The sequence below is a fragment of the Pomacea canaliculata genome, linkage group LG3 (genome assembly GCF_003073045.1).
Source record: "Pomacea canaliculata isolate SZHN2017 linkage group LG3, ASM307304v1, whole genome shotgun sequence".
Classification (NCBI taxonomy): Eukaryota; Metazoa; Mollusca; class Gastropoda; order Architaenioglossa; family Ampullariidae; genus Pomacea; species Pomacea canaliculata.
Genome location: NC_037592.1, coordinates 16,981,327 through 17,003,454, shown reverse-complemented (window position 1 = coordinate 17,003,454; position 22,128 = coordinate 16,981,327). Strand labels below are relative to the sequence as shown.

Below are 22,128 nucleotides of genomic sequence, written 5' to 3'. Positions count from 1 at the left end.
TTTGTGGGGAATAGATGGCCACTCAGTCCATATTAGTGTTAACATAATTTGGACTAACCCCATATATACATTTTTTTTAAAAGGTCTCACTTTTGTCAAGATAATCTTACCAACATTTCATCCTCTGTCTTAAAAAGAGAGCATGTGCTTAGTAAGACATGAAATGGATACTTGTACCAAAATGACTGTTCAGTCTTAAAAGAATTAGCTTGATGTGGCTATTGAGTACTATGTACTGGAATCCTGTTAATATGGTCATCCATTATTTTTTAAACTGATTTCACATACGGCAGGAGAACATCAATACAATGATCTATAGTGCAGAAAGTACTCTCCAGCAAAGCAATAGTATTCTACTTCGTACACAACCGCTCACCCTTGTTTTGTCAGAGGTGATAAGCATTTGTTACACAATAAAGTGACCCTGGCCTACAAAACACTCTGGCAAAAGCATCTTCTCTTTATTAAAATGACTTGGTGAGTGTGATTGTTAACCATGGAAGGATGCATACAAATGCACTTCCACACACACACTGACTTCACCCTGGGGTAAAAATAGATTATCAACCGATTATCACGATTATCACTTTATTTACATGAACATAATAAAAAGGTAACAAGTTTCTTTTGTCAACAAATTTATCTTGTAACAAACATCTACCTCCAGAAATCTCTTAAACAGTGCAAGACAACAGCAAATTGTAGATGGCAGTGCTGCAGAACCCATACTGGTAAGCCTCCATGGATGTTCTTTATCTGCCTTCCTTTATTGATGCTTTCATGCAGTTCAAGACGTTATAAACTATTCACACACGATCACTTAAATTAACTGTGTAGCTGACACAGTGACAGATAATTCTGTGCATTATCTTTCTGTATCTTTTAACACTGATATTGCAGTATAAGAAATTTGTTATCAAGTAAATAAGTGTGATTCATTGAGCAATACTAGTATGGACTGACTGGCAATTTATAAATTCTGTGTAGAAAATGCACACCTCTGAAGCATTTGTATCATGCATCCTTACATTCAAACGTATGTACACAATGCACACATCTGTACAAACATGACTGCAGATGCATACATAAATCCAAAAATAGACTTCATCTGCCATTCTGAATTAATCAGGTCTCTCCAACCACATGCATGCTACACAGGGTCTTTGCAAATCTTAATCATGCTTATGATACATTACTTCACAGGCAAGTCACTTAGGATCTTCAATCTTGCCTTGGGCAATGTCTGTCATATGTGGGTACTTGACTTTGCGCTTGTCTAATTCTACTTGACCCCACAGCAGAAGTTTCAGTAGACTGGCCAGACGTGGGGTAGCATCTAGTTCAAGTATAGCTGCATTCAGCTCACTAGCAACCTTGATTAAAAAAAAACAAAACAATGTTTTCAATGTTGAATTACAGGATGAACTTCCACTATCCTGAAAGAATGTTTCAAAGAAAGGTGACAGTACATGTCATGCCAGATAAAAGCAAGCAGTGAAACCAGATTAATGATCTGCTGTTGATGAGCAAAGATAATTGCCTTTGGCTTGCTTTACCATAGACAGCCAACAATTTACAGTTTATGCTTCTATAGCCATGTGACGGGACCATACCTTACTTTCCCACTTGCTTAAAATTCTGAAAAATGTTCATGCACAATCACATATTTATGTGAAACTTAAAGATATAAGTAGCATTAAAGATCTCAATCCCCCAAAACATTTAGATTTCTGGTTAATTGCACTTTTAGTTACTAAGAAAATCAGTGGCACTATTCTCAGTGTTTGGTGGCATCTAAATGCCATTCTTACAAAGAGTTGCCTTACCTTCTGTCTTTGTGATGGGTGAAGCAGCTCACCAAATGGCGAGTTTTCTGGGTTTTCAAAGGCCAGCAATGCCAGTGTTTTCTCCAGCTCATTAAGGACATCAGGGTTTTCCTCTCCTCTCTCTGATAAGTAGTTCTGTGCATATTCTAATGCTCCTTCTATGTCCTTATCTCGGATTAATTCTATGAGCTTCTGTTGCTGTAAAACATACACGAGAATTTCCAACAGTTTGAGCAGGTTGACAGGCAGCACAATGAAGACAAAGGCAATACTGGTGTAAGAATTTGTAGTGAAAGCAGGCAAAAACTGGCAGCCAGTGCTCCAGAAGTGGTAAAACATGGTTAGTCTGATATTATAAACATTTCACAAAAAACAGGACAGCCTACCTGAAGTCTAAAGAAGAGATAACGGTCGTTGTCCAGCAGCTCAGGATAAAGTTTGTTGACCATTAAGATGGCTTCCTGGATGCGTCCATTCTGTACAAGCGAACGTAGCTGAATTCTGTTGTCTAGGGCCTCTAGCTCAATTGGAGGTGTAACACCTGCTTCCATCCGAAACTTTTCTGCTGCTTCTTTGAAACCTTCTGTTGACAATACACTTAGCTGTTATGTGAAAGTATATATTCAAACACATACATTTATGTGTGTGTATATATATATATGTGTGTGTGTGTGGAAAAAAATTTGCGTACAAGGAACAATAGCTTTGATATGACCTGGGAAGGAAAGGAAAGCATTACACAGTTCTAGGTACTGTGATATTTGGCAAGGAAAGTATTCTAAACAGCATTTTACTTTATTGCCATAAAAAGACTGCAACCTAACCCTTTTCAAGAGGTAAAAAAACAAACCAAATGATAAATAAATCCATACCAGTAACAAGATAATTCATTATGAGTTTGTTCATGTCTGCACGTGTGATATGAGTGTTTTGCAGCCGCTGTATCCACTCCTCTCTGCTGACCTCCTCTGGCTTGTCAGCAGATGGCATACTCATGGTGTTAGCAATAGCAAAACTGTAAATAGAAGTCACGTTTTAGTTGAAATTTGGAATGGTATAGACACATGCTATCTATATATACATATACTGATTGCTGATAGATATCATGATCTAAGTATATGATTTACTTATGCAGATGTATATTTTTAGATATGTAAACACTGTGTGGCACACAGGCAGGAACAGCAGAAATAAAAAGGAAGACCATTATGCTGTTATTTATAGCTATATTTTTGGAATAGATTTTCTGACATCTGAAGAGCTAGAAAAGCATAAATTCCACAAACATTACGAAAATTTACCACTAATTACCACCAATGTGCAGAAAGAGCTTCATTAAATGACAATAAGTGCTTCACTGTCATATAGATGAACAACAAGCACTCACAGCAAGGTTTCATTCTCGTAATAACCTAATTGTGCCTTTGGTTATATGAAATGGCAAAGAATGTGATTACGTGAGGACATGCATTTAACATGTGTGAAGCATTATTTTTTCCCATTGCTAGACATGAAATCTGTGATGAAAATTATGTTCTCTCTAATATGTATGAACACTTTGATACTGACGAAATATTTTCAATGCTGACAGTGCCAACAGATCAAAAGAAATTGGTTTTGGGCAGCTGTTTTGCTCCATCGATAAATGTCTCACACATAATGCTAAAAAACACAAGATGCTAGTAGGTTCATAAGCAAAATTAATCAATGAATATTTTTCTCTTCATACGAATATCTAAGAGGGATTCGGTAGATCAAAACTGTTCGGTTAACTATTAGTGACCAAACGAAATTCCACAAGAACTAATCCAACATTTTTCCTCGTATCTTTTATCTTCCTCAGTAATTAAAGATCAAAAACTTTGAGACGAGTTTCGACTTATAAAACAACATACCTGTTAGAAAATTACTATGTTGCTGGAACTTCAAGGAAGGCTTTCAGAAAAATATAAACAATGATGATGAACCGGAAGTCAGACCAAAAACGACAGACTCACACCTGTAACTTCCGTTTAAAAAAAAAAAAACAAATTTACAGAAAAAGAACGTTTCGAAAGCTGCACTCACTATGCGGAAGCCTTAATTTTTTTGGTATTTCATATTGACTAAAATGTTAAACTTGATAGTGAATCGTCTCTTGGACAACAATATTACCTCTCTGTCATCGGAATCTTCCAGCCATCATGGCGGTTGGTGGTCGTCTAATCGGACTAAGCTATGTTGATTAATGTGACTTTCATCGTTAATTCCACGGATACGTTTTGTAAATTGCTCTGATCATGGCTGAAAGGTGAGTTCTGTTTGAAGCAGATTTTTATTTTCATCATCGTTTATGTTTTCGATTTTGTATCGCGTCAACACCAACCTGCCGATTATGGAGACAGGTGCCTGCTGTCCATAACGATGCCCAGCCCACTTGCTCGCACTGTTTACTTGCTTGTATCGCATATGAGATATTTGTGTGGAGAAGGTATGTAAAATTATAACACCAGGTCGTATTTTGGGGGTAGAACTTTTATAGATGAAACTGATGAAATGAATTTGAGTAAGAAAGTGCTAATATAAAATGTAAATGTACGTAGATCACTTGTTTATGGGCAAAAGCCGGTGGCAGGTAGTTCACTTGCATTGGAGCGCAATGGAAAAGGTTAAATACTGTGAAGATAGGGACTCCTTAAGATTTGTATTTTCAAATTAATTGAATCTTAAGAACAAACACCATGCTTCCAACTAAACAAAACAAAAATTTAAAAAGTACGAATTAGATTTTCAGAATTTTTGACTGTATTTCTTAAGTCAAGTGTTGTTAGATTACAGTCGTTGCACAGTAGGGAAAAAGTAATCATTAGGCATGGATCTTGACACTTTTTTCTTGATCAATAATGTTCATAAGATTCTATCATTTTATTGCGTAAATCACAAAATCATTCCTCTTTATTAGTATTTTTTTCTTAGCTAATTTTCAATACTGTCTCCATGTATCTGCCTTCTGTATATCATGTGCATGTACATATTTATGCACAAGCATACACTCTTATGATTATGTGTGCTTTTTCTTAACAACACACACACACATATATAAACAAATATACACACACACAGTCACAGAGATTCCTTCTTCCTCTCTAATTTTATATTATGTCCCTTTCAGCATCAGACATTGTAATATTCTTAGAGCTAAACTTTGACTGGAAGCATGCTACATACCAGTGTGTTTTTTCTGGCATATTAGTGTAGTCCAGATTGCAAGAACAACTGTCCTGATATGTACATCCGTTATAAAAAAAAAATTACTTTTTTTCAGTTATTGACACATCCTTTTTTGTTCAACTCACATTATCATACTTTATTATTGTTGAAGATAGCAAACACTAAAATGATTAGTTAGATGCTTGTACAGCTTTAGTGGTTATATATCCTGAATATGTCAGTTTTCTGCTGTACCATCCATATTCTGCATTTACAACTGGTGTCATGAGATGAGTTTTCTAACATATATGTTTTGCATACTTAGCTGTGTATGTGTCAGGAAGATAAGGATAAATGGATGGTCAGACAGAATTAAGATCATGGGACTTTAGAAACAATAGGAAGGATATTACTCCTTTTTTATTACTGTTTTAAAGTGCTGCTTTTTCTGGAATAAAAGCAAACAGATACACTTGACAAATCCAACGAACATTGTAGAATTTGATGGGTCTTCTTGATTTTAGAGTAAGTATTCTTTACAGAGAGATTTTGTTTTTATTTGTATCATATAGCTTGGGGGTAAAAATCTCTTCTGAAAATTAAGGGGTTGTTGGGTATATTTTTCGTTCCACCACTGCCTTTTCACTTGTCACATATTTTGACAGTATTCCTCTTAAAAAAAGAAAAAAGAAAGAGGTGATGGGAGGATGACAACAAGGAAATCACCTTGACTGTTTAGACAAGACTTGAAAAAGGCAACATATATCATGATGACTCAGTGTACATATATTATATCTTATAGTGCAAGTTATTTGGTTATATGAAATGAGGAAAATGATTGTTTCACAACAGGTGAGATGGTGACCAAGATAAGAAAATACACTTGTTGTTAAATGCATTAGGGCCTGAGTACTATCCATGCTGTCCTTAAAATCCACTTGGAACTTTTAGGCTATTTTATCCTTTCAATGATGGAACAAAAAGTAATCAACTTGATTTACTTAACATCCAACCACCAAACTCAGCTATTATTGATTCTTCATGGATGTTATTTTTCTAAACAAATGTCTATAGAATAATCTTGTGCTTATTATTAAATATAACACAAAGCCACAGCTCGGCTGATTGCTCTGTAGTCATCTTAGGGCTCTTTGGTTGCTGACTGCTTTTCTAACAAGCATTGGCATAAGTTACTGTTAAGTATTACTTTGTCTTTATTTTTTTTTTTTTGGTCCATCATGAGCAGTTGCATCTGCTGTTTCTTTATCAATATGGCTTTGTTTTTTCTTTTTGCAGACCCCTGCATGTGTCTTTCAATAGCTGTACTTAAATGTGTGTTATATCTTCCTTTGGCTGCTTAGACATCCTTTTATCTGAGGCAACCCAGTCAGATTGTATCTGTGATAGAGAAGAGAGGCTTGGGATTGAGCACAGCATAATGTTAATTTCACACACACAGGCACAGACATTTATATATGTATGTGGGGTTTAGGCTAAGATCCCTGTAACTGTTATACTAAACAATGTGGTTAGTCATAAAGTAGAGAGAAAGTGCCAGAGATCGGTAAAATAGGTGTATTAGCTTTAAAGATTGCAGTTTCTAAATTAAAGAAGAAACAGAAGTGCCAAATGGAAGCTTGTACATTAGCATAATATGTAAGGTCTGTGTATTTTTTGGTAGAAGCATGCACAGTGAGTGGATGACCAGTTGTAATGTTGCTGCAGGAGCCAAAAGAGATTCCGAGTCCATGCCATTAGGAGAATGAGGAAGACCAAGGCAAACATGAAATGCAAAATGCATAAACAGTTTTCTTAAATCACCTAGTGATCAGTATGAATATGAGCACCAAGTATTCAGCAGTGAAATATATGAGAGACAGGATTCCTAGATGTGCACATATATGAGCAGCCAGGAAACCATATCAGCATATGAACAACTTGCCAATATTTGGTCGCATGCACAGATACCTTGCCCATGGAGTATTAAACTTTATATGCATGTAAATCTCAATGCTTATTTGCTGGTGCCCACCCCACAGACAAATATGTGTTAATGCAAATATGCAGCACATTGTTGTATCTCCATTGTCAAAAGACAAAGTCATAACAAAAATAAAAAGTGCCACATAGCTTTGTTTATGTTCCAAAAACTAAGAACAGTCACAACAAAGAGTTGAGATAATATGTTTGCACCCTTTTGTGTGAGTATGTGAGCGCACATGTACATGCCTGTGGAGTGCATGAGGGTGGATGTTGACTTTCATATTTTGATGTTAAATTAGAATTTTACAAAAAAAACACACATGCTGAGGTGAAGAAACTGTCCTTGGGAGACTGACTAGTAGAATGCTAATGAGGCCTGCTCACATTGTTAGCTGACAAGCTGTTTATAGCCCCTTATAATATGGTAGAGCAAAAATGATGGCTCCCTGGTAAAATGTAATGAAAGGAAAACCTTAAAACTGCTGGATGGAATGTTTACTCATCAAATTAAATAATAGTTTAGGTTTAGACGTATGTCATGCAACTGGCCCAAGAACTTGTCAGTTGGAATTCCTGAGATTGTTTGCTTTTATGCTTTGTAATGTTTTATGTGTACTGATATAGTTAATGAAAGGTATATCATAATATAAATCTATAGTGGATATAATTATGTAAATCAAATCTTGTATGAAACTCAAGTAGTGTAATTGTTTTTATTAATTTTCAGGTGGGAATGGGTAGAAATAATCGAACCCCAGTCAAAAGAGCGCATGTATGCCAACCTCACTACTGGAGAATGTGTCTGGGACCCACCACCTGGTGTCAGCATGTAAGTCAAGTCTTTTTGCTTTTGCACTTTGCTTAATGGGAAGTAGATCTTCATAGTTACATTTGGTATCATGCTGCCTATATGCATTCTGTGTTTAATAGGAGTATAGTGATATTCAGTATTCTGCATAGTGTTTGAAATTATGTGGTAAAACATGTGATCCAGCTCTGTAATTTGGGCATTTTTTTTTTCTATCTTTTTGACGAGCTGAGCATATATCCTAATTTCCTGTATCCCTGGCAATGTCTGATAGCTCTATGCATTTTCTGGGATTGTGCACAAAGAAATTTGTTGCAGTTATTGATTAGACCAGGCCCTGGTTGCTACAAGTAGCATTTATACCATTTTTTATTGCTGGTATTGTGGAAGCACTTAAGTGTCATGTTTGTCTGAATACCCTTTTCATCTGTGTTTTCTCACATTTTCTCTCTGCTCTAGTGAAGTGTACTGTTTTTCTGAATATCCTTTTCTTCTGTTTCCTTATTTTCTTTTCTTTTTTTATTAAACCTTTTCTAGTGTTTTCTTCTATCTTGCTCTGGATTCCATTTAAATATTAAATTGCCTAATAAAATTGCATGCTGATGTTACTTTTGAACTGTACCTGTGACAGACAAACAGCACATTTCTTTCACAAGAGAGAGTATGTGTGCGCGCTTGTATGTGTGTATGTTTTTGATTACAATGCTATTTAATATTTTCTTCATGTCTGTTGGGAAGAGATGCTTGAGGTTTTTAATTTTTATATTTCAAGATGTGATAAAAGTCTGTAAGTCTTCTTTAGAATTGTTACCTTTCATTTGTGTGTACTGTAAGATGAATCTGTTCAGGATATGAATCAGTGACTGCTTGAAAGAAAAAATAGTTCTTAAAATCTGTCGTAATCATGAATACTTTGTCTTGGGGCAAGTTGCTTCTTCGTGGCTAAAGGTTCTTGTCCGGTCTTGGGGCAAGTTGCTTCTTCGTGGCTAAAGGTTCTTGTCTGTTGGTACATTAAGTTTAAAATTGTTTAATATAGCATCAGCAAACGTAAAGTATTTTGAATTTTTGTCAGATATCTCCTGCAAGTCTGGATAAAAAAGATACCAGTGATGGAGTTTGGTATTGCAGCATTGTGAAGAGTCTTGTGCTCTCATCTCCTGGTGCTTGTCTGTCAGCTTTGGCAGGCCATGCCACTTCACTTTGTCAACATCACTTCCTGCCTCTGACCATCAAGTGTTTTAAAATAATTTCTAAAAGTTTGACTTCATGAATTGGAGCAACTAGCTGTAGTAATCTTTATAGAATATGAGACATTAATGATGTAGCACATATGAATCAAGAAAATTTGCTGTGGGATGTTGGTAGATTAGCAAAGGGGTTAAGGCAAAATCCAGGAGTGAAGAGGTGAGCTAATGAGGTGAGTTTGGGGCGCTGAGAACCAGTATGCCAGCAGTCACTAATAAAAGACACAGGTCAGAAGAAGTGCCAGCGCTGGTGGCCTTCCTGGACACTTCAAGGCTGACCTTCCACACGCTGTCTGTGGGGCCTGAGCATCACACGTCCGTCCGTGCGTCCGCAGTAGCAGCAGCAGCCTGCCGGCCTTTGTTGGGCGGCAGTTTTATTTCCGGCGGCGGAGGACCCCGGGCGCGGGAGGGCGGGGTGGTGCAGCGAAGAAGACAGGGTGGTGGAGGAGAATATGCGCAAGCGCGTGCACGATGGGGTGGGCAGTGGGGGAGGGGATGGCGCTGGGGAGTCAAGTGCTAAGATGGTGACGGATAGTTGGGCATGATGGTGTTGCATGTACAAAATGTGCTGGCGGGTGGCTGGCTGTTGACGCGCTCTGTGTCGCCGACACTGCACCGGATCAAAGAAACTGCATGCATACTCGGTGCTTGGTACACTAGTTGGGCAGCGGCGAATGTTTGGTGAGGTTGACCCTAGCGTGACCATTAAGCAAAGATGTGGCCAAGAGTGTTCACAGGAAAGGCGACGTGCCGGTCAGCTTCTGCACACACACACTCACAAACACCTTCGCCTCTTGCATCGCCGCTGGCGGGGGCTTTATTGGGACGCTGCCAGTGACACTGGCCGCCATTAATTGATCTGCCATTTTGCTTCTCCACAAGAAAGCCGAGGGCTGTGTGTGAAGAGAAAGAACGTTATTTAACCCCCTTCCCCACCTAAAATATCTTGACTTGCCATCAACACGTTGCTTTCATGTGCCTATGACTGCCGTTGCCCTAATGCTGGTGTATGGCAGCGCTGCGGCACATATTGTGGCGACAAAGACCGCAATCGACGATCGGCGATGACTTTCTAAATATAGAAGTGTTGCTCGGAAGGGAGAGGAGCAAGGTGGCAAGATGGGGGAGGAGAGATGCGTGCACGTTGAGTGCATGCGGATGCGTGTGCCAGAAAATACTAAGTGTGGAGTGGGGGTGGGGTACACGTCCAGAACAAACGAGCAAAAACAACCGCGCAGGCCGAGCGTGACCCCGCGTCAACTCCAACCTAGCGACGCGCCTTGTCGCCGTGCTGTCGGCGGGGCTTTCCTGTACATCTTCATGGTTCGAGAGACAGTTGGAAAATACCTTCTGACGTTATAGGGAGAGACTGGAGGGGGGCGTGGGACCCTGGGAATTTTTTTAAAATATTTATTTATTGAAGTTTCCTCCTCACCCGTCGGCAAAGTGGTGACGACATGCATTTCTGACGCGGCGAATGATAAATGAATTGCGGAGGGGTTTGTTATGTTTTATTTTTTTTTTATTTATGTCAGAAGTTTGTGTTCTGATGCGGATGGGAAATATATGGTAGACGGCCAATGGGGCTGGCGTTAAGCGGCAGGCACTCGCTGATTATGTCAAGATAAAGTTGTCAGAAAGAGCCCTAATGTTTAGTGGAGTGCTGGCAGAAAAGCTCTATATTTAGACATGTGAACATTGTAAAGGTAGCTGCGAGGGCTTGCATGGAGGCCGAAGGTGACGCAAACTGCCAGCTGCTTTTAGTTGTTTAAATCTTGCGTATTTGTGGCAGAGGGAAGATATTCTGGTTTTGTTATCTGCAATAAACGCAGCTGGCTAGTGATCTGGCTGGGAACCACCCTCTAACCTTCGCAAGCAGTTGCCGCCCTCTTTCCTGCTACCTCTTCTCTCCCTCTCGCACGAGAACACGTCATTTGTGTGACGTCGAGACGAAAAACATCATCCATATGACGTCGCTAGGAAAACATATCATTCATATGATGTAATGTGTGGATCAGTTCATGTTATGTGTAGGGGTGTGCGGCATGGTGCTTGGAGACAGCAGACGGAAGTAGGAAATTGATTAATCATCATCCCCTGGGCAAGGATGCCAGTCACCTTCTTAATTGAACAAAATTATTATCGAACATGGAACTGTAAATGGACAAATTTTACATGTCGGTCATGTTTTGCATAACCGAAAAAAAAAATTAAAATCAACCAACAAAGGTTCCTGAGTTTGTGTGGGTGGTACTTCGATCGTCTGCTGATAGCGCCGTTGTGCGTTCGCGGACCAGATCAAAGGGTAGGGTGGGCGTAGCGACACTTTCCTGTGACGAGAGAAATTATCGCGGTGCTGGATGTAGCGCCTCCTTTCTCGTGCAACCGATATGAATTTGCATGGCATATACAGAGCATATAACGTAACCTTCCTACCCCACCTCACACACACATAACCGTTGTGCTTAACTGTTAATAATAGACGGAAGATTTGTACAGCGCAAACTCACACTCGTAAGAAGCATGCTCATAGGGCTTAAGAGCAAGAACGAGACATTGATGACATACGAGGAATAGAAGAACAAACAAACAACATATGAACGACGGAAGGATAAAGAAAAGTACTAATGACGAATAAAAGACCAATTCAGAAAACGCAGAGGAGCCAAGTCGCAAGGACTGATTTTTACACAGGAAGACGAGCAGGGAAGTAGCAGTAAGCGGAAAAGAGGGAAAGCGGGTGATAAAGGACGCATTGTGTGGACTGTTGTTAGTAATTGTAAAGGAGGAGGTGCTTTTTACGCACAAACCAGCGAGTAACAGCCCCATCTAACGTCCGGGCATACATTTTGCGGGAGATGGATGATACCACAATTCGTTTTATGGCTAACATAATTTCGGCTAACCTGGTGTTACGATATCGCGTGAAGCACGGTCGCAGGTTGAGGCCGCAGCGGCTGTAATACGGTGATAGTCGTCCGGCTTTACATCTCCACAAGTCAGCAAGTCTGTATGGACAAAACAAGTGGTTCATCTTCTCTATATAGACAAAACAAGTGGTTCAGCCTGTCTATGTATGGACAAAGCAAGTGGTTTAGTAAGCCCGTTTTTGTACTGCCTGGCGCAGCCAGAATAGCTCTTTTATCATATCGTAGACCGTAGGAACAGTTTAGAAGCCGCTACTTTCCCGTGTTGTTTTTCTATTTGCGGTTGTTGTTGTTATTGATGGTATGTAAATGCACGGGACAATGTTGGTTTAGTTTCCCTGTCAGTGATGAGATCTCGTACGCCCTGTGGGTTGCGCCATTAAAGAGGCTATTTTATGTTTACACGGAAAATAAGTTAACATTTTTTAAACATTGGTTGCCTGCTTCCTGAGCTAGTGAATAGTTAAAAGTACATTGAATTTATGCAGATGAGGTTGTAACAACCTACCTCTCCTCTTCCCGCTATTAAAAAATGGGGAAGATACAAAGAAAGCAAATTAAAAAAGAAATACGTGTATATATATATACAGTCTGTATCGGCGTGCATCCTATTGTGAATTTTGGAAAGCATCCGCGTAGGAGAGAAAGGTAGGATGTGGTTGCCTGACAAGATCTTTTTCGCTGAACACATATTTTAAAATTATGTGACAGTGTTTGCTTTATTTTTTCTTTGCGTGACGATCATTTAGACAAATACGACATTGTCTCATTAATCAGTACATAAGCTATCCCCTAAAAGCAGATTTTTTTTTTTTTTTTTGTCGCTGGTAACCCGTAGCGTGAGTTCCTATTAAAATGTTACAACCGCTCAGCAGTGAATGAGCAACAAATACTGTGAACTGAAAACAGGTTTCAGACAGCGATTGTACACCGAGGACTATCGGTTTGGACATCCTGTGAGGGGCGTGGTGCGATGCCCAAGCGAGAGCCTCCATGCAAGCGGCGGCAGAAGTTCGGGTAGGGGATGAGTTTGCGCAATGACGCCTTCTGCCTGCGGTCCCTAGTGTAGAGGCTTGGGGCCTTTTTGATGTGTGATGACCAGCCGCCAGCTAGGATCCGCCCCGACACGTGTCGCGTTTGTCTGCTCATGATTCACGAGGAACTGTTGTGGGCGGCCGCGCGCAACCCAAGAGCGACACCAGGGTGGATTTCGCTTGCCCCGCAGACCCTTCTAATCACGTTGTCTCGGGCCCAGCGCTCAAATGACAGGCAAGCCAATCACCGTAATGGGGTGACGTGGGAGGGATGGGGAGGCATGGGAGAGGAGGTGTGAAGCGTCCAGTCGTGCAAAACCGCGTAACTTAGAAAGAAGTAAGCATGTGCCGGTTGCTGCTGCTTTTGACAACCAACAGTCCACTGAGACGAGAACTAACAGACTGAAAGGCTCAATCTCTGGAAAGCTGTACATAACAGCAGCAACCAGAACTCACAGTCCAGGAATACGATTAGACACTAGCAGAACTTGACACCACTGATCTGTAAGACTTCTTGGGGAAAAGACAAATGAATTCGTCTGCCAGTCGAGAAAAGACTCCTACTGACTGCTGTACAAGACGTTCGACCAGCCGTTCTCCCCCGTCCTCCCCTTCCTCCCTCAGGCGCCAGTTCCTTGTTTACGACACTTTGCCAAGTGGCCAACCATACCAGTGGCATTGGCATTCCAGCGCCATTTCCCCTTTCTTGGTGAGAGGCAGCACTGGAGGCACCCTGCCGCGCCAGCTTGCCCAGCTTCGGGAAGGGGAGGGGCTGCCCGTCACCCAATCTTCCTGCATTGACACCAACACTATCGGAAGCTCCTAGCGCTCCCTCCTCCCGGGGAAAAAAAACTCCATCTGTGTTCTTGATGTATTTTAATTTGTCTGTGGCCGAGGCCGCCACCAAGTCACAAGTATGCCATTCTTGTAAGACAAGATACGTCACGGCAGCTAAATCGGTTGAGCAGCTGGAATAAAAGGTGGGAGGAGGGGGACTCGCAGCTTAGCATAATGAAGTCTGTTCTTACAACAGCACGTTCTCCTCACCCTTATCCCGACCTGAACTATTGTCCGGATCGTGCAAGATACGCCTCTCAAACCATTGTCCTGGCATTGCCAAGGAGAAGTCCTGAATAGAATCTGCGTGATTCATTCCCCGTTGCGACAACCTGTGCCAAGTGGAAGTACCTGTTGGTCATGCGTGGCGGCAGCTCTGTGGATCTGTTGTATGGGATCCTTTTTAGAGCGGTTATAAAACGCGTGACTGGTGATTGGAGCTGACGCATTGGTGCGTGAATCCAGGTAGTAACAGACCTAGCTTCCCATGAACCGCGCCGGCGATCAGTTTCGCCTTTCAACGGGAGAGGGAGAGATGGTTGGGGTGAAGAGTATGGGGACAGTCTAGTTTGGAAAAAAAAAAAAGTCGTCTCTCAACATTTACAAGTCGTTTTTTCGGTGCCCATCTCCTCTTCCTTCCCAGCCTTACCTTTTCCAACTCTATTGAATTAGGTATCCATTCCCGCCAGCTGGGTCGACTGGGAAAGTTTGTTGCGCTGCTCGGGTATCGAACCAGGACGCCAGCGCGCTAATCACTCGGCTATCCGCTTCCCCAATGTTTAGTACAGATAAGAAAGTAGTACCGGGTTTTACGTGGGGCATTTTGAAAGCGTTTCCAGAAGTGGCAGCGCTTTGGCAGTGTTCAACCGCCTGGCCACAGCGTTCCATTGTTACGCCGAGGAAGAGGGGTTGAACCCAGGCCAACAGCCCTGTTGTCCCTGGCCTACATTGAGGGGTAGATAGTATAAACACTGCATTACGGGGTTTGGGGGCTTGAGCTAACGACTTTGAACTGTAGCTGACGGAAAGAAAAAAAAAGGTCTACGGCTTTCGTCGCATGCTTTGTGCTTACAGAGCTTGTCTACAACCGTCATGTGAAATATTTGACAAAAATGGTAAAATGTTCATCCATATTTAACTAGTGAAAAAGGGCGTTTAGACTTTCTGTCTCGGTTTTACTTTCAGATGTGTTGAGATGAATGATTGTGTACACGGCTTAGCCTGGCTAGAGGGAAGAGAAGGAAGAGATGTTATCTTGAGGGCATAAGTGTTTTCATAAGGGTGTCGATGGAGCTCACATTATTAGTCACCACAGAAGGTTTTAGTTCAGATCTCTTCTCGGGAACACGCGCACTTCTCTCACGGGGCTGGTCATCGATTTGTTTCCGCAAGTTGCATCAGTTCCAAGCTCCCTTTGATCACATTTCCTCCGTTGTGCAAAATCACCACAAGGCTGAACCACTTTCCTGTCAGGTAGGCTAACCAAGTAGTCCTTTCAAGAACCATGTTTTTGTCTTCTGAAAATGCAGGCATGCCATTGAACTTACCATTCTCAAGTGTGTAATCCACACACTATGTTTGTAGTGCAAAATGTGAAGCTGATACTTGCAAGTAAGAGATCAGACATGCTTCTTGTGTGCATTTGACGTGGAGGCCTGCCTTTTCTTTTTTAACTACTTTTGAATCGCCGTAGTATAATCTGGGGCAACGATATCAGCATATCAAAAAGAGTGAGAGAACTATTCCGGGTAATCGTTTAAAATGTCATCCTTCATCTAAGAGATTATCGGATGTCACCATACTTTGTACATACTCGGACTATCTGAGAGATAGAAATTTTTTTAAGCGGTGTCACAACAGTGTCTGACATTCTCAGTCGATGTTTTCTTCGGCTTAATGTTCATTATTAAAATTCATTTTCATTTTTTTTGAAAGCTGACTAGTTGTTACAGTAAACGCTGTGCTTCGTGTACATAGAATACAAGGACCATTTTCTATGTTTTCAAAATTATTTTCTAGATTTATTTTGATTTACTCGGTGAAGAAAAAGATCTTTAGTTGCTTTACAAATGATAGTAAAATGGATGTGCAGAAAGTTATGCCTTCAAAATGAATGCATGTTAATATAGTCATCTTCTATAATCTCTGTTATCACTGTTACGGACTTCCATAAAAAATGCCGACAGAGAGAGAGAATGTGGAGGTTTTGAGGCAAGTGAGGTTGTTTGCGGGCGGCCGGCCAGAAGCTGGTTCCTTGCGTCCTTCTGTCATATGACCGCTCGACCTCGCGCCGCCACTGGCGACTGCGACTAAACAAGACCCTGAGTTTGTCCCGGAAGTGCCGTGTCACGTCCTGTCAATAACCTCTCACAAGAAGATGTTGCCACTGTGTGGACGGCCGCCTCATGAGCTCCACCACAGGGAGCCACAAGACTTGAAGGAGGAAAGTGGGTCGGCGGGGGTAGTGGGGGGCACAAGGATGCGTTGGAGAAAAAGAGACAGCATTTGGAGAGATGATCCCCTCGAGTTCACTTAAGGATAAGAAGTGGGCAGAAGGATGGCTAGAGGTATTTTTGTTGATTCAAACGGCACTAGTAAACTTTTTTTGTCACCGGGATTTCCGTTACCCATCGTACTATTTTTTTTTCATCTTCAGTGTTATGTGTAGGTATCTCTTTATAATACAGAGGAATCCATGGTGACACATCATGCTAGCCTGTGCAGAAATGTAGAAATAGGTTAATTACCAACAGGAAATGTGTTCTGTGGTTTGTTCTCCAACAATACATCGGTCTGGTTGTCCCTGTCACTCAGTTACGGGTGGCGTAGAGTAGGGGTGGGGAGTCACATTGATGCTGTTTTGGGTTGCGTGTGTTGTCGTCACACCTGTTTCTGTTTCCTGTTTCCAGGCCGCTTTATTTTGAGTCTTTTCTTAATTAAAATTGTTCTAACGGGTTCATCTATCATTCCACGACGACAACTTCACCCTATATATTACTTTGACTTCGATATCCTGCCCTTCCCCATCTAGCCCCTTCTGTTTCACATTTTCATAGCAGCGAACTGTTCTTGTCTTTCTTTGAAGTGAGCTTTCCAATAAAGTACATGGTTGAAATACTTGTCCTTGTCAGCTTTTCTAGAACACGACATAAAGACGCAGGCCTAAGTTGTGGAGGCGTTTCATATCCTCTTTTCCATATTTGGCATCCTCGACAATTATAGAGGACAGCTGTATGTGTGAAGGGAATGGGCGATGACAGTCATGCCAGCCAGTTTAGAGTATGTGATGGCTAAAGGACGCAGCTAGAGCTGTGACAAGAGACTGCCAGCTGCGGATGATTACGATATTTAAGGGGGATGTATGTGGGGGGAGAGGCTGTGCAAAGCGACCAGAAAGGCGATGTTTGTCGCGCGCACAACGACGGCCGTGAGTGACGGCTTACGTCGACTTTGTCATTATCACCCGCCGCCGCCACCTCCAGCCTTCAGACCCACCCCGCCACCATTACCATGCGTCACCATTTCCCTGATAGGTGTCGCTGCTGACATAGTGTCGCCAGCCCGGTCACAGTTTGGAACAGTTCTTATATCCCGTCCACCCACCCTTCTTTACCTCGAGCCTGCGCTGGGAATTTGAAGCTTTCTTCAGTTTGCCTTCTTCCTGCTAAAAAAAACAACAAACTAACAAACAAAAAGCCGCGTCGTTCTTCGTTAGAGAACGGGAAAACTTCGTCTTCCTGTTAATAAAAAATCCCAGACGACCTCGTGTTTAGGGTCAGCTGCTGCTGTTGGTGTGGTTGCCCAGGTGCATGGGTTCATTGAGCTACTTGCACTATCGTTATCATTTGCCTTGCCGCTAGACTATCAGGCCGTGACACCTTGACCCCTTTTCCTTGTACACGGGATGGGGGATAATTGTTTTTTGTCATCATGTGCATCGCTCATGTCGGTGACTTCAGATATGGAGTTAAATTTTGACCGAAACTCGACAGCCCTGTTCAGGAAACACTTTTACCCAGCCTGTTATCCTACCCGAACTTGTTGAATGGGCTAACTAGAGTTAGTGGCTCAAGTCCCGCATTCGTTGTCCCTGGGAAGGTATACCCAAATCCTTTTATTTACTGTAGGTATATGGTATATCGTGATTGATTACTTTTAAGTTTCATGCCTCTGACCCAAAAACGTTTGCGTAGCGATACCTCGGAATTGTTTGAATCGTATTTATTCGTCGGAGGTGAGACCCTTTATTGGGGATTTCCGCTATGGTTCTTGATCGGGAGTTGGTTTGCCTGTCGGAGTAACGTGAAGCACCTGGTTACCTATCCAAGTTAAAGCAATTTTAACTTGTCATCTGTTAATGTCCACGAACATGAGTCAGAGCTATGCCGTGCAGCGTGCGGAATTTCTTGTTGACAAAAAACACTTCGAGAGGATCTGGAGTTTGAAGCCTCGATTGTGCGAGCTGATTGATATCCACCCAAAACGAGCAGAAAGTCGTATGGCAACAGAAGAAGAAACTGGTTGTAACCTCGGAAACAGACGGCACTTGACAGTGAATTGTGATTTGTTGACAGCAGGCAAGGCCAACGTTCCAGAAGTTCCTGTCACGAACGGGTCAGCTTGTTGGACGTGGTCTCTAGGAAGCCGTTGTCGCCACCAGGTATGTTGGCTCACCCTCTGCCGTTGTTTTTGTTTTGTTTGTGCTTGCACATCTCAGCGATGCGCACAAAGAATGCAAAATGACACGAGGAGTGGGGAGGAATAGAAGGTAAGCGTGAAAATACGCGAAAGTTAAGCGGCCTGTGGAACTTGAAGATGTAGTGTGTGAATAAGTCCATTTTGATATACATAGCATTGGCAGTGTGAGCCAGCACGACAGAGACCTCAACTTTTCGTGAAGTTTTGTGGCTGTGTTGGCAGCAACGATGATTTGATGAAGGGAATGAGGCGGTAGAGACCGCGTAACTCAGGGCCAACATTTTTAGTAAGGGCGGCGTCCATCTTATCACTCTTATTGCCTTGTCTTCTCCATCCCTGTAAAGAATCAGGTACCTATTCCATCGGTCTGTCAGGGGGTATGGTATCACTCAACTGGGAAGGAGGGGATGGTTGTTCTTACATCACACGGCTATCGAAGTTCAAAGTGTGCGCGTCTCCGGGTCCAGACGCCGTTGTTCTAACCACTCATCTATCCGCTTCCCTTGGGTTTGGTAGAGGCAGCAGTAATCCCCATTACCGACACAGGAAAAGTTTAGGGAAGTAAAACAGCCAAGGAAAAACCTAAGACAGAAAAAATGACAAGTTTTTTTAGTCAGCCGTTGTCTCCACTAAACACCAGGCGAAAAGTGGCAAACCACTGACAGGAAGAACCGTGGGTGACCCGCTAGGCTTCCGCAGATTGTTACGAGGAAAATGTCGTATCTGTTCTCCGTGGGTGCGGTGTGTTCCAGCGCCGAGTGCGTCATCCGCGGCCTGTCCGCCTCTTCTCCCTTCGCCACCCAACTCCAAACCCCTACCCCCACCGAACCAAACCGCCTCGTGGCCACGCTGCCAGACCCTTGTGCCGCATAATGGAGATTACGTCCCGCTACATCCGGAACTGTTGGAACGAGGCTAGTGGCACGCCTGGAACTCGCTGCTTCCTGCAGGCGAGGTAGGGAGGTCGAGTGGTGGGGGAGATAATGGGAACAGAATGAAGAAAATTCCGTTATTGAGCGCGCAGAAGTGAAAATCCAATTGACTTGATAATGGCTGGCTGTGGACCGCACATCGATCACTCTATCAGGTCTCTTGCCTTTCCTCGCAAAACTCGTCCGGACGGCCCGGTCCTCTTCCTCTCACCCATCCCACCCGACCGCTTCTTGCTCTGTCTTTGTCATCTTCGTCATCGTCAAAGCTTGTACATTTGATTTGCCGCGCGTGTAAATCACTCCTACGCACACATGATTTCTTGAATCGAAGAAAGGAGTGTTTTGTCTTTTGAGAGCTTCAATACTGAACTTTGACCTAGATCTCTCATTCTCCCTTCACCCACCTCCAACTTCCTTCCCAAATCTCGCTCATCAGTTTCCTGTCGATACCCGCCAGTCGCTTGTGGTGAACAGTTATCCTCAGGTAAATTTCTAGGGACGGTCACATGATGAGAACATCTGCTCACACATTACCTAGTGAGATAACATTCCTCCTGTTCTGTCGGTGGTCTCTTAGAAGGGAAACACAACTCGTGTTATCGGGGTTTCATTTGGTGCGGTTACAGCGCACCTCACCTGTTAAAAACTCGTTTACGTGTTCTCGGAACTCATGGCCGTGCATCCGACACTCCAGCACGCAGCAACTGTTGGGTCGTAGATTATCACCAAGAGGGAGAGTTCCTTTTTGTCTGTGGACCAGCTCGCAGGAGGTGCTTCTGCACCCATACCCGTTAATTTCACGGTGGCTTCACCCAGCACCCACTTATGTCTGCCTGCCTGTATCGTCCTGTGGTTGGCTGACATGTTCTTGTAGTTGTCATTCACAGAAATATTACCCCTCTTCTTCAGTTGTTTGTGTTACACTATGTTCCGTGCTTTAGGGGAGTACTACTAGGCTTCCACTCACAAAGATAGGTGTAGGGTATGTGGACAGACCGGTTAGGGCCGTTTGAGGTCGCATTAATTGGTTGTTTACTGGTGCCTGGCAATTAGCTTGCACGCTTGCTTGCGCTGACCGCATTTCGGCATAACGGGGACTTGTACTTCTTCCCAAACAGAGGTACAGAGGGGTGCGCTGCCTTGTTGAGAGCACCGTAGCCTGCCATAGGCTTGTAGTACATCAGCGAGCAGGACTGCAGGAATGGTGAACGGAAGATTTCTCTAGAGTGGCCCAGGTTTGCTACCGTCCCACCAGAAAACCCTCTTCGAGAAAAGAACGCAGCCGCGCGACCTTTGACCTCCATTTACACTTACTCGCTTGCATTAGCTCCCTCTGTCTGCTGTGATTACCTGGAGGAAGGAAAACAATTAGTTTTTAGCTGTTGGGCTAATGTACCGGAGTCGTGTGCATGCAAGACGACCTCAAGCTGCTGCAGTGAGCGTTTTAATCTCGTCAGAAAAAGGTGGCACAAGATGGAGGTGTAGAGAAACGTGGGTCGTCTGAGTCGATGAAGGTGAAGGGACGAGGCGGTGACATGGGTGGTGGTGAAACGAGGATGGGAGAGATGGGGACTTCTTTGTCTTGCGGAGAGGCTTGATCTTAGAGCGTAGGATTGGATAAATGGGGGAGAAAAGTACTTGATTAGTTGTTTTGTTTGTTGATTTAGTTTGTTGAAAGGTTATTCCACGTATTGGTAATTTTTGCATCTTTGGGGGTGGGTGGTGGGTGAGATAGAAAAAGGAGGGAAAAAGTGGAGACAGCCTCGTGTGTTGTCTTGTCACAATGTACCGCTGGTGCATCAGGTAGGCTGGGCAGACGACATCCGGCTCCCGGGGCCTGTGGGGTGGGAGTGAATGTCGGAACAGACTGTTGGCTGGCCGGTTCTGTGGAAGTAGATGTCAGCATGCAAGCTGCAGCTTTTACAACGTTCCTTTTACGACCTGCCAGAGCGTGGGAGACGGGAGTTTCGGACTTCTTTCGCCGACGAATTACCGAAGCCCCAGGGGCCTGTGGCCTTCATTGTGTTATTTTCGTGAAGCAGGAGTCGTGTGGCTTTTGTAGGCCAGACCCAGCCGCCTTGTGGTGGAAAAACAGTTTTTGGAACACTTGCCTCGCCGTCGTACTGTTTACTTTAACTTGTTTTGTTGTCTCTTCCCTGTTATGGCCTGGATTGTTGGAGTGGGGGAAAAAAAGCATGAAGGCATCGTGGGAATGTTTTCAGCAGATGTTAGTTTGGAAGCTTTCACACGCGAACAGCCAGGTGGAGAACGTCAGGTGTGTGCACGTGCGTATGCGTACGTGCGTACAAACACAGTCATGCATATACATGTAGTGAGGGGATATGGTTTAAAAAAAAAAAGGTTGTTACAATTATATGTAATTACACAGTTCACGTTCTTAGTTTACCCATGGAAAGCTCTTACGGTTTATTATCTCCCCTGCTCTTTGGTGCAACAACCTTCCAGTTGAGAAACGAGTGTGGTGGAGGACTTAGTTCTTTCTTCCCTATAATCTCGTCACTCCCTCTTTCAGTCCTTTCTTCTTATTCTTCGTTCGCTCTGTGCGCGGCGTACGTAAGAGACGATGACGTACTTTATGCCCGTTGCCGCACTCAACGTCTGTTGTTGGCGAGGCCTATGGTGTAGTTGT

At 42.9% G+C, this 22,128-nt stretch overlaps 1 protein-coding gene across 4 annotated transcripts in view; it reads right to left on the bottom strand.

Moving 5' to 3' along the window:
• Positions 1 to 440: 440 nt before the first annotated feature.
• LOC112559520 (glucose-induced degradation protein 8 homolog) overlaps positions 441 to 22,128 on the bottom strand; it is a 30,883-nt gene continuing 9,195 nt past the window's right edge. The window contains exons 2-6 of one of the 4 annotated variants that reach the window (XM_025230832.1): positions 11,957 to 12,058; positions 2,699 to 2,841; positions 2,213 to 2,409; positions 1,827 to 2,024; positions 441 to 1,373 (exon numbers count right to left, since the gene is read on the bottom strand). In XM_025230832.1, coding sequence (XP_025086617.1) covers positions 1,209 to 1,373; positions 1,827 to 2,024; positions 2,213 to 2,409; positions 2,699 to 2,822 — 684 coding nt within the window. In that variant the 5' untranslated portion in view covers positions 2,823 to 2,841; positions 11,957 to 12,058 and the 3' untranslated portion in view covers positions 441 to 1,208. Of the gene's footprint in view, positions 1,374 to 1,826; positions 2,025 to 2,212; positions 2,410 to 2,698; positions 2,842 to 3,721; positions 3,903 to 3,980; positions 4,098 to 11,956; positions 12,059 to 22,128 lie in introns of those variants that run through there. The other 3 variants (XM_025230829.1, XM_025230830.1, XM_025230831.1) reach the window with 3 other exon arrangements.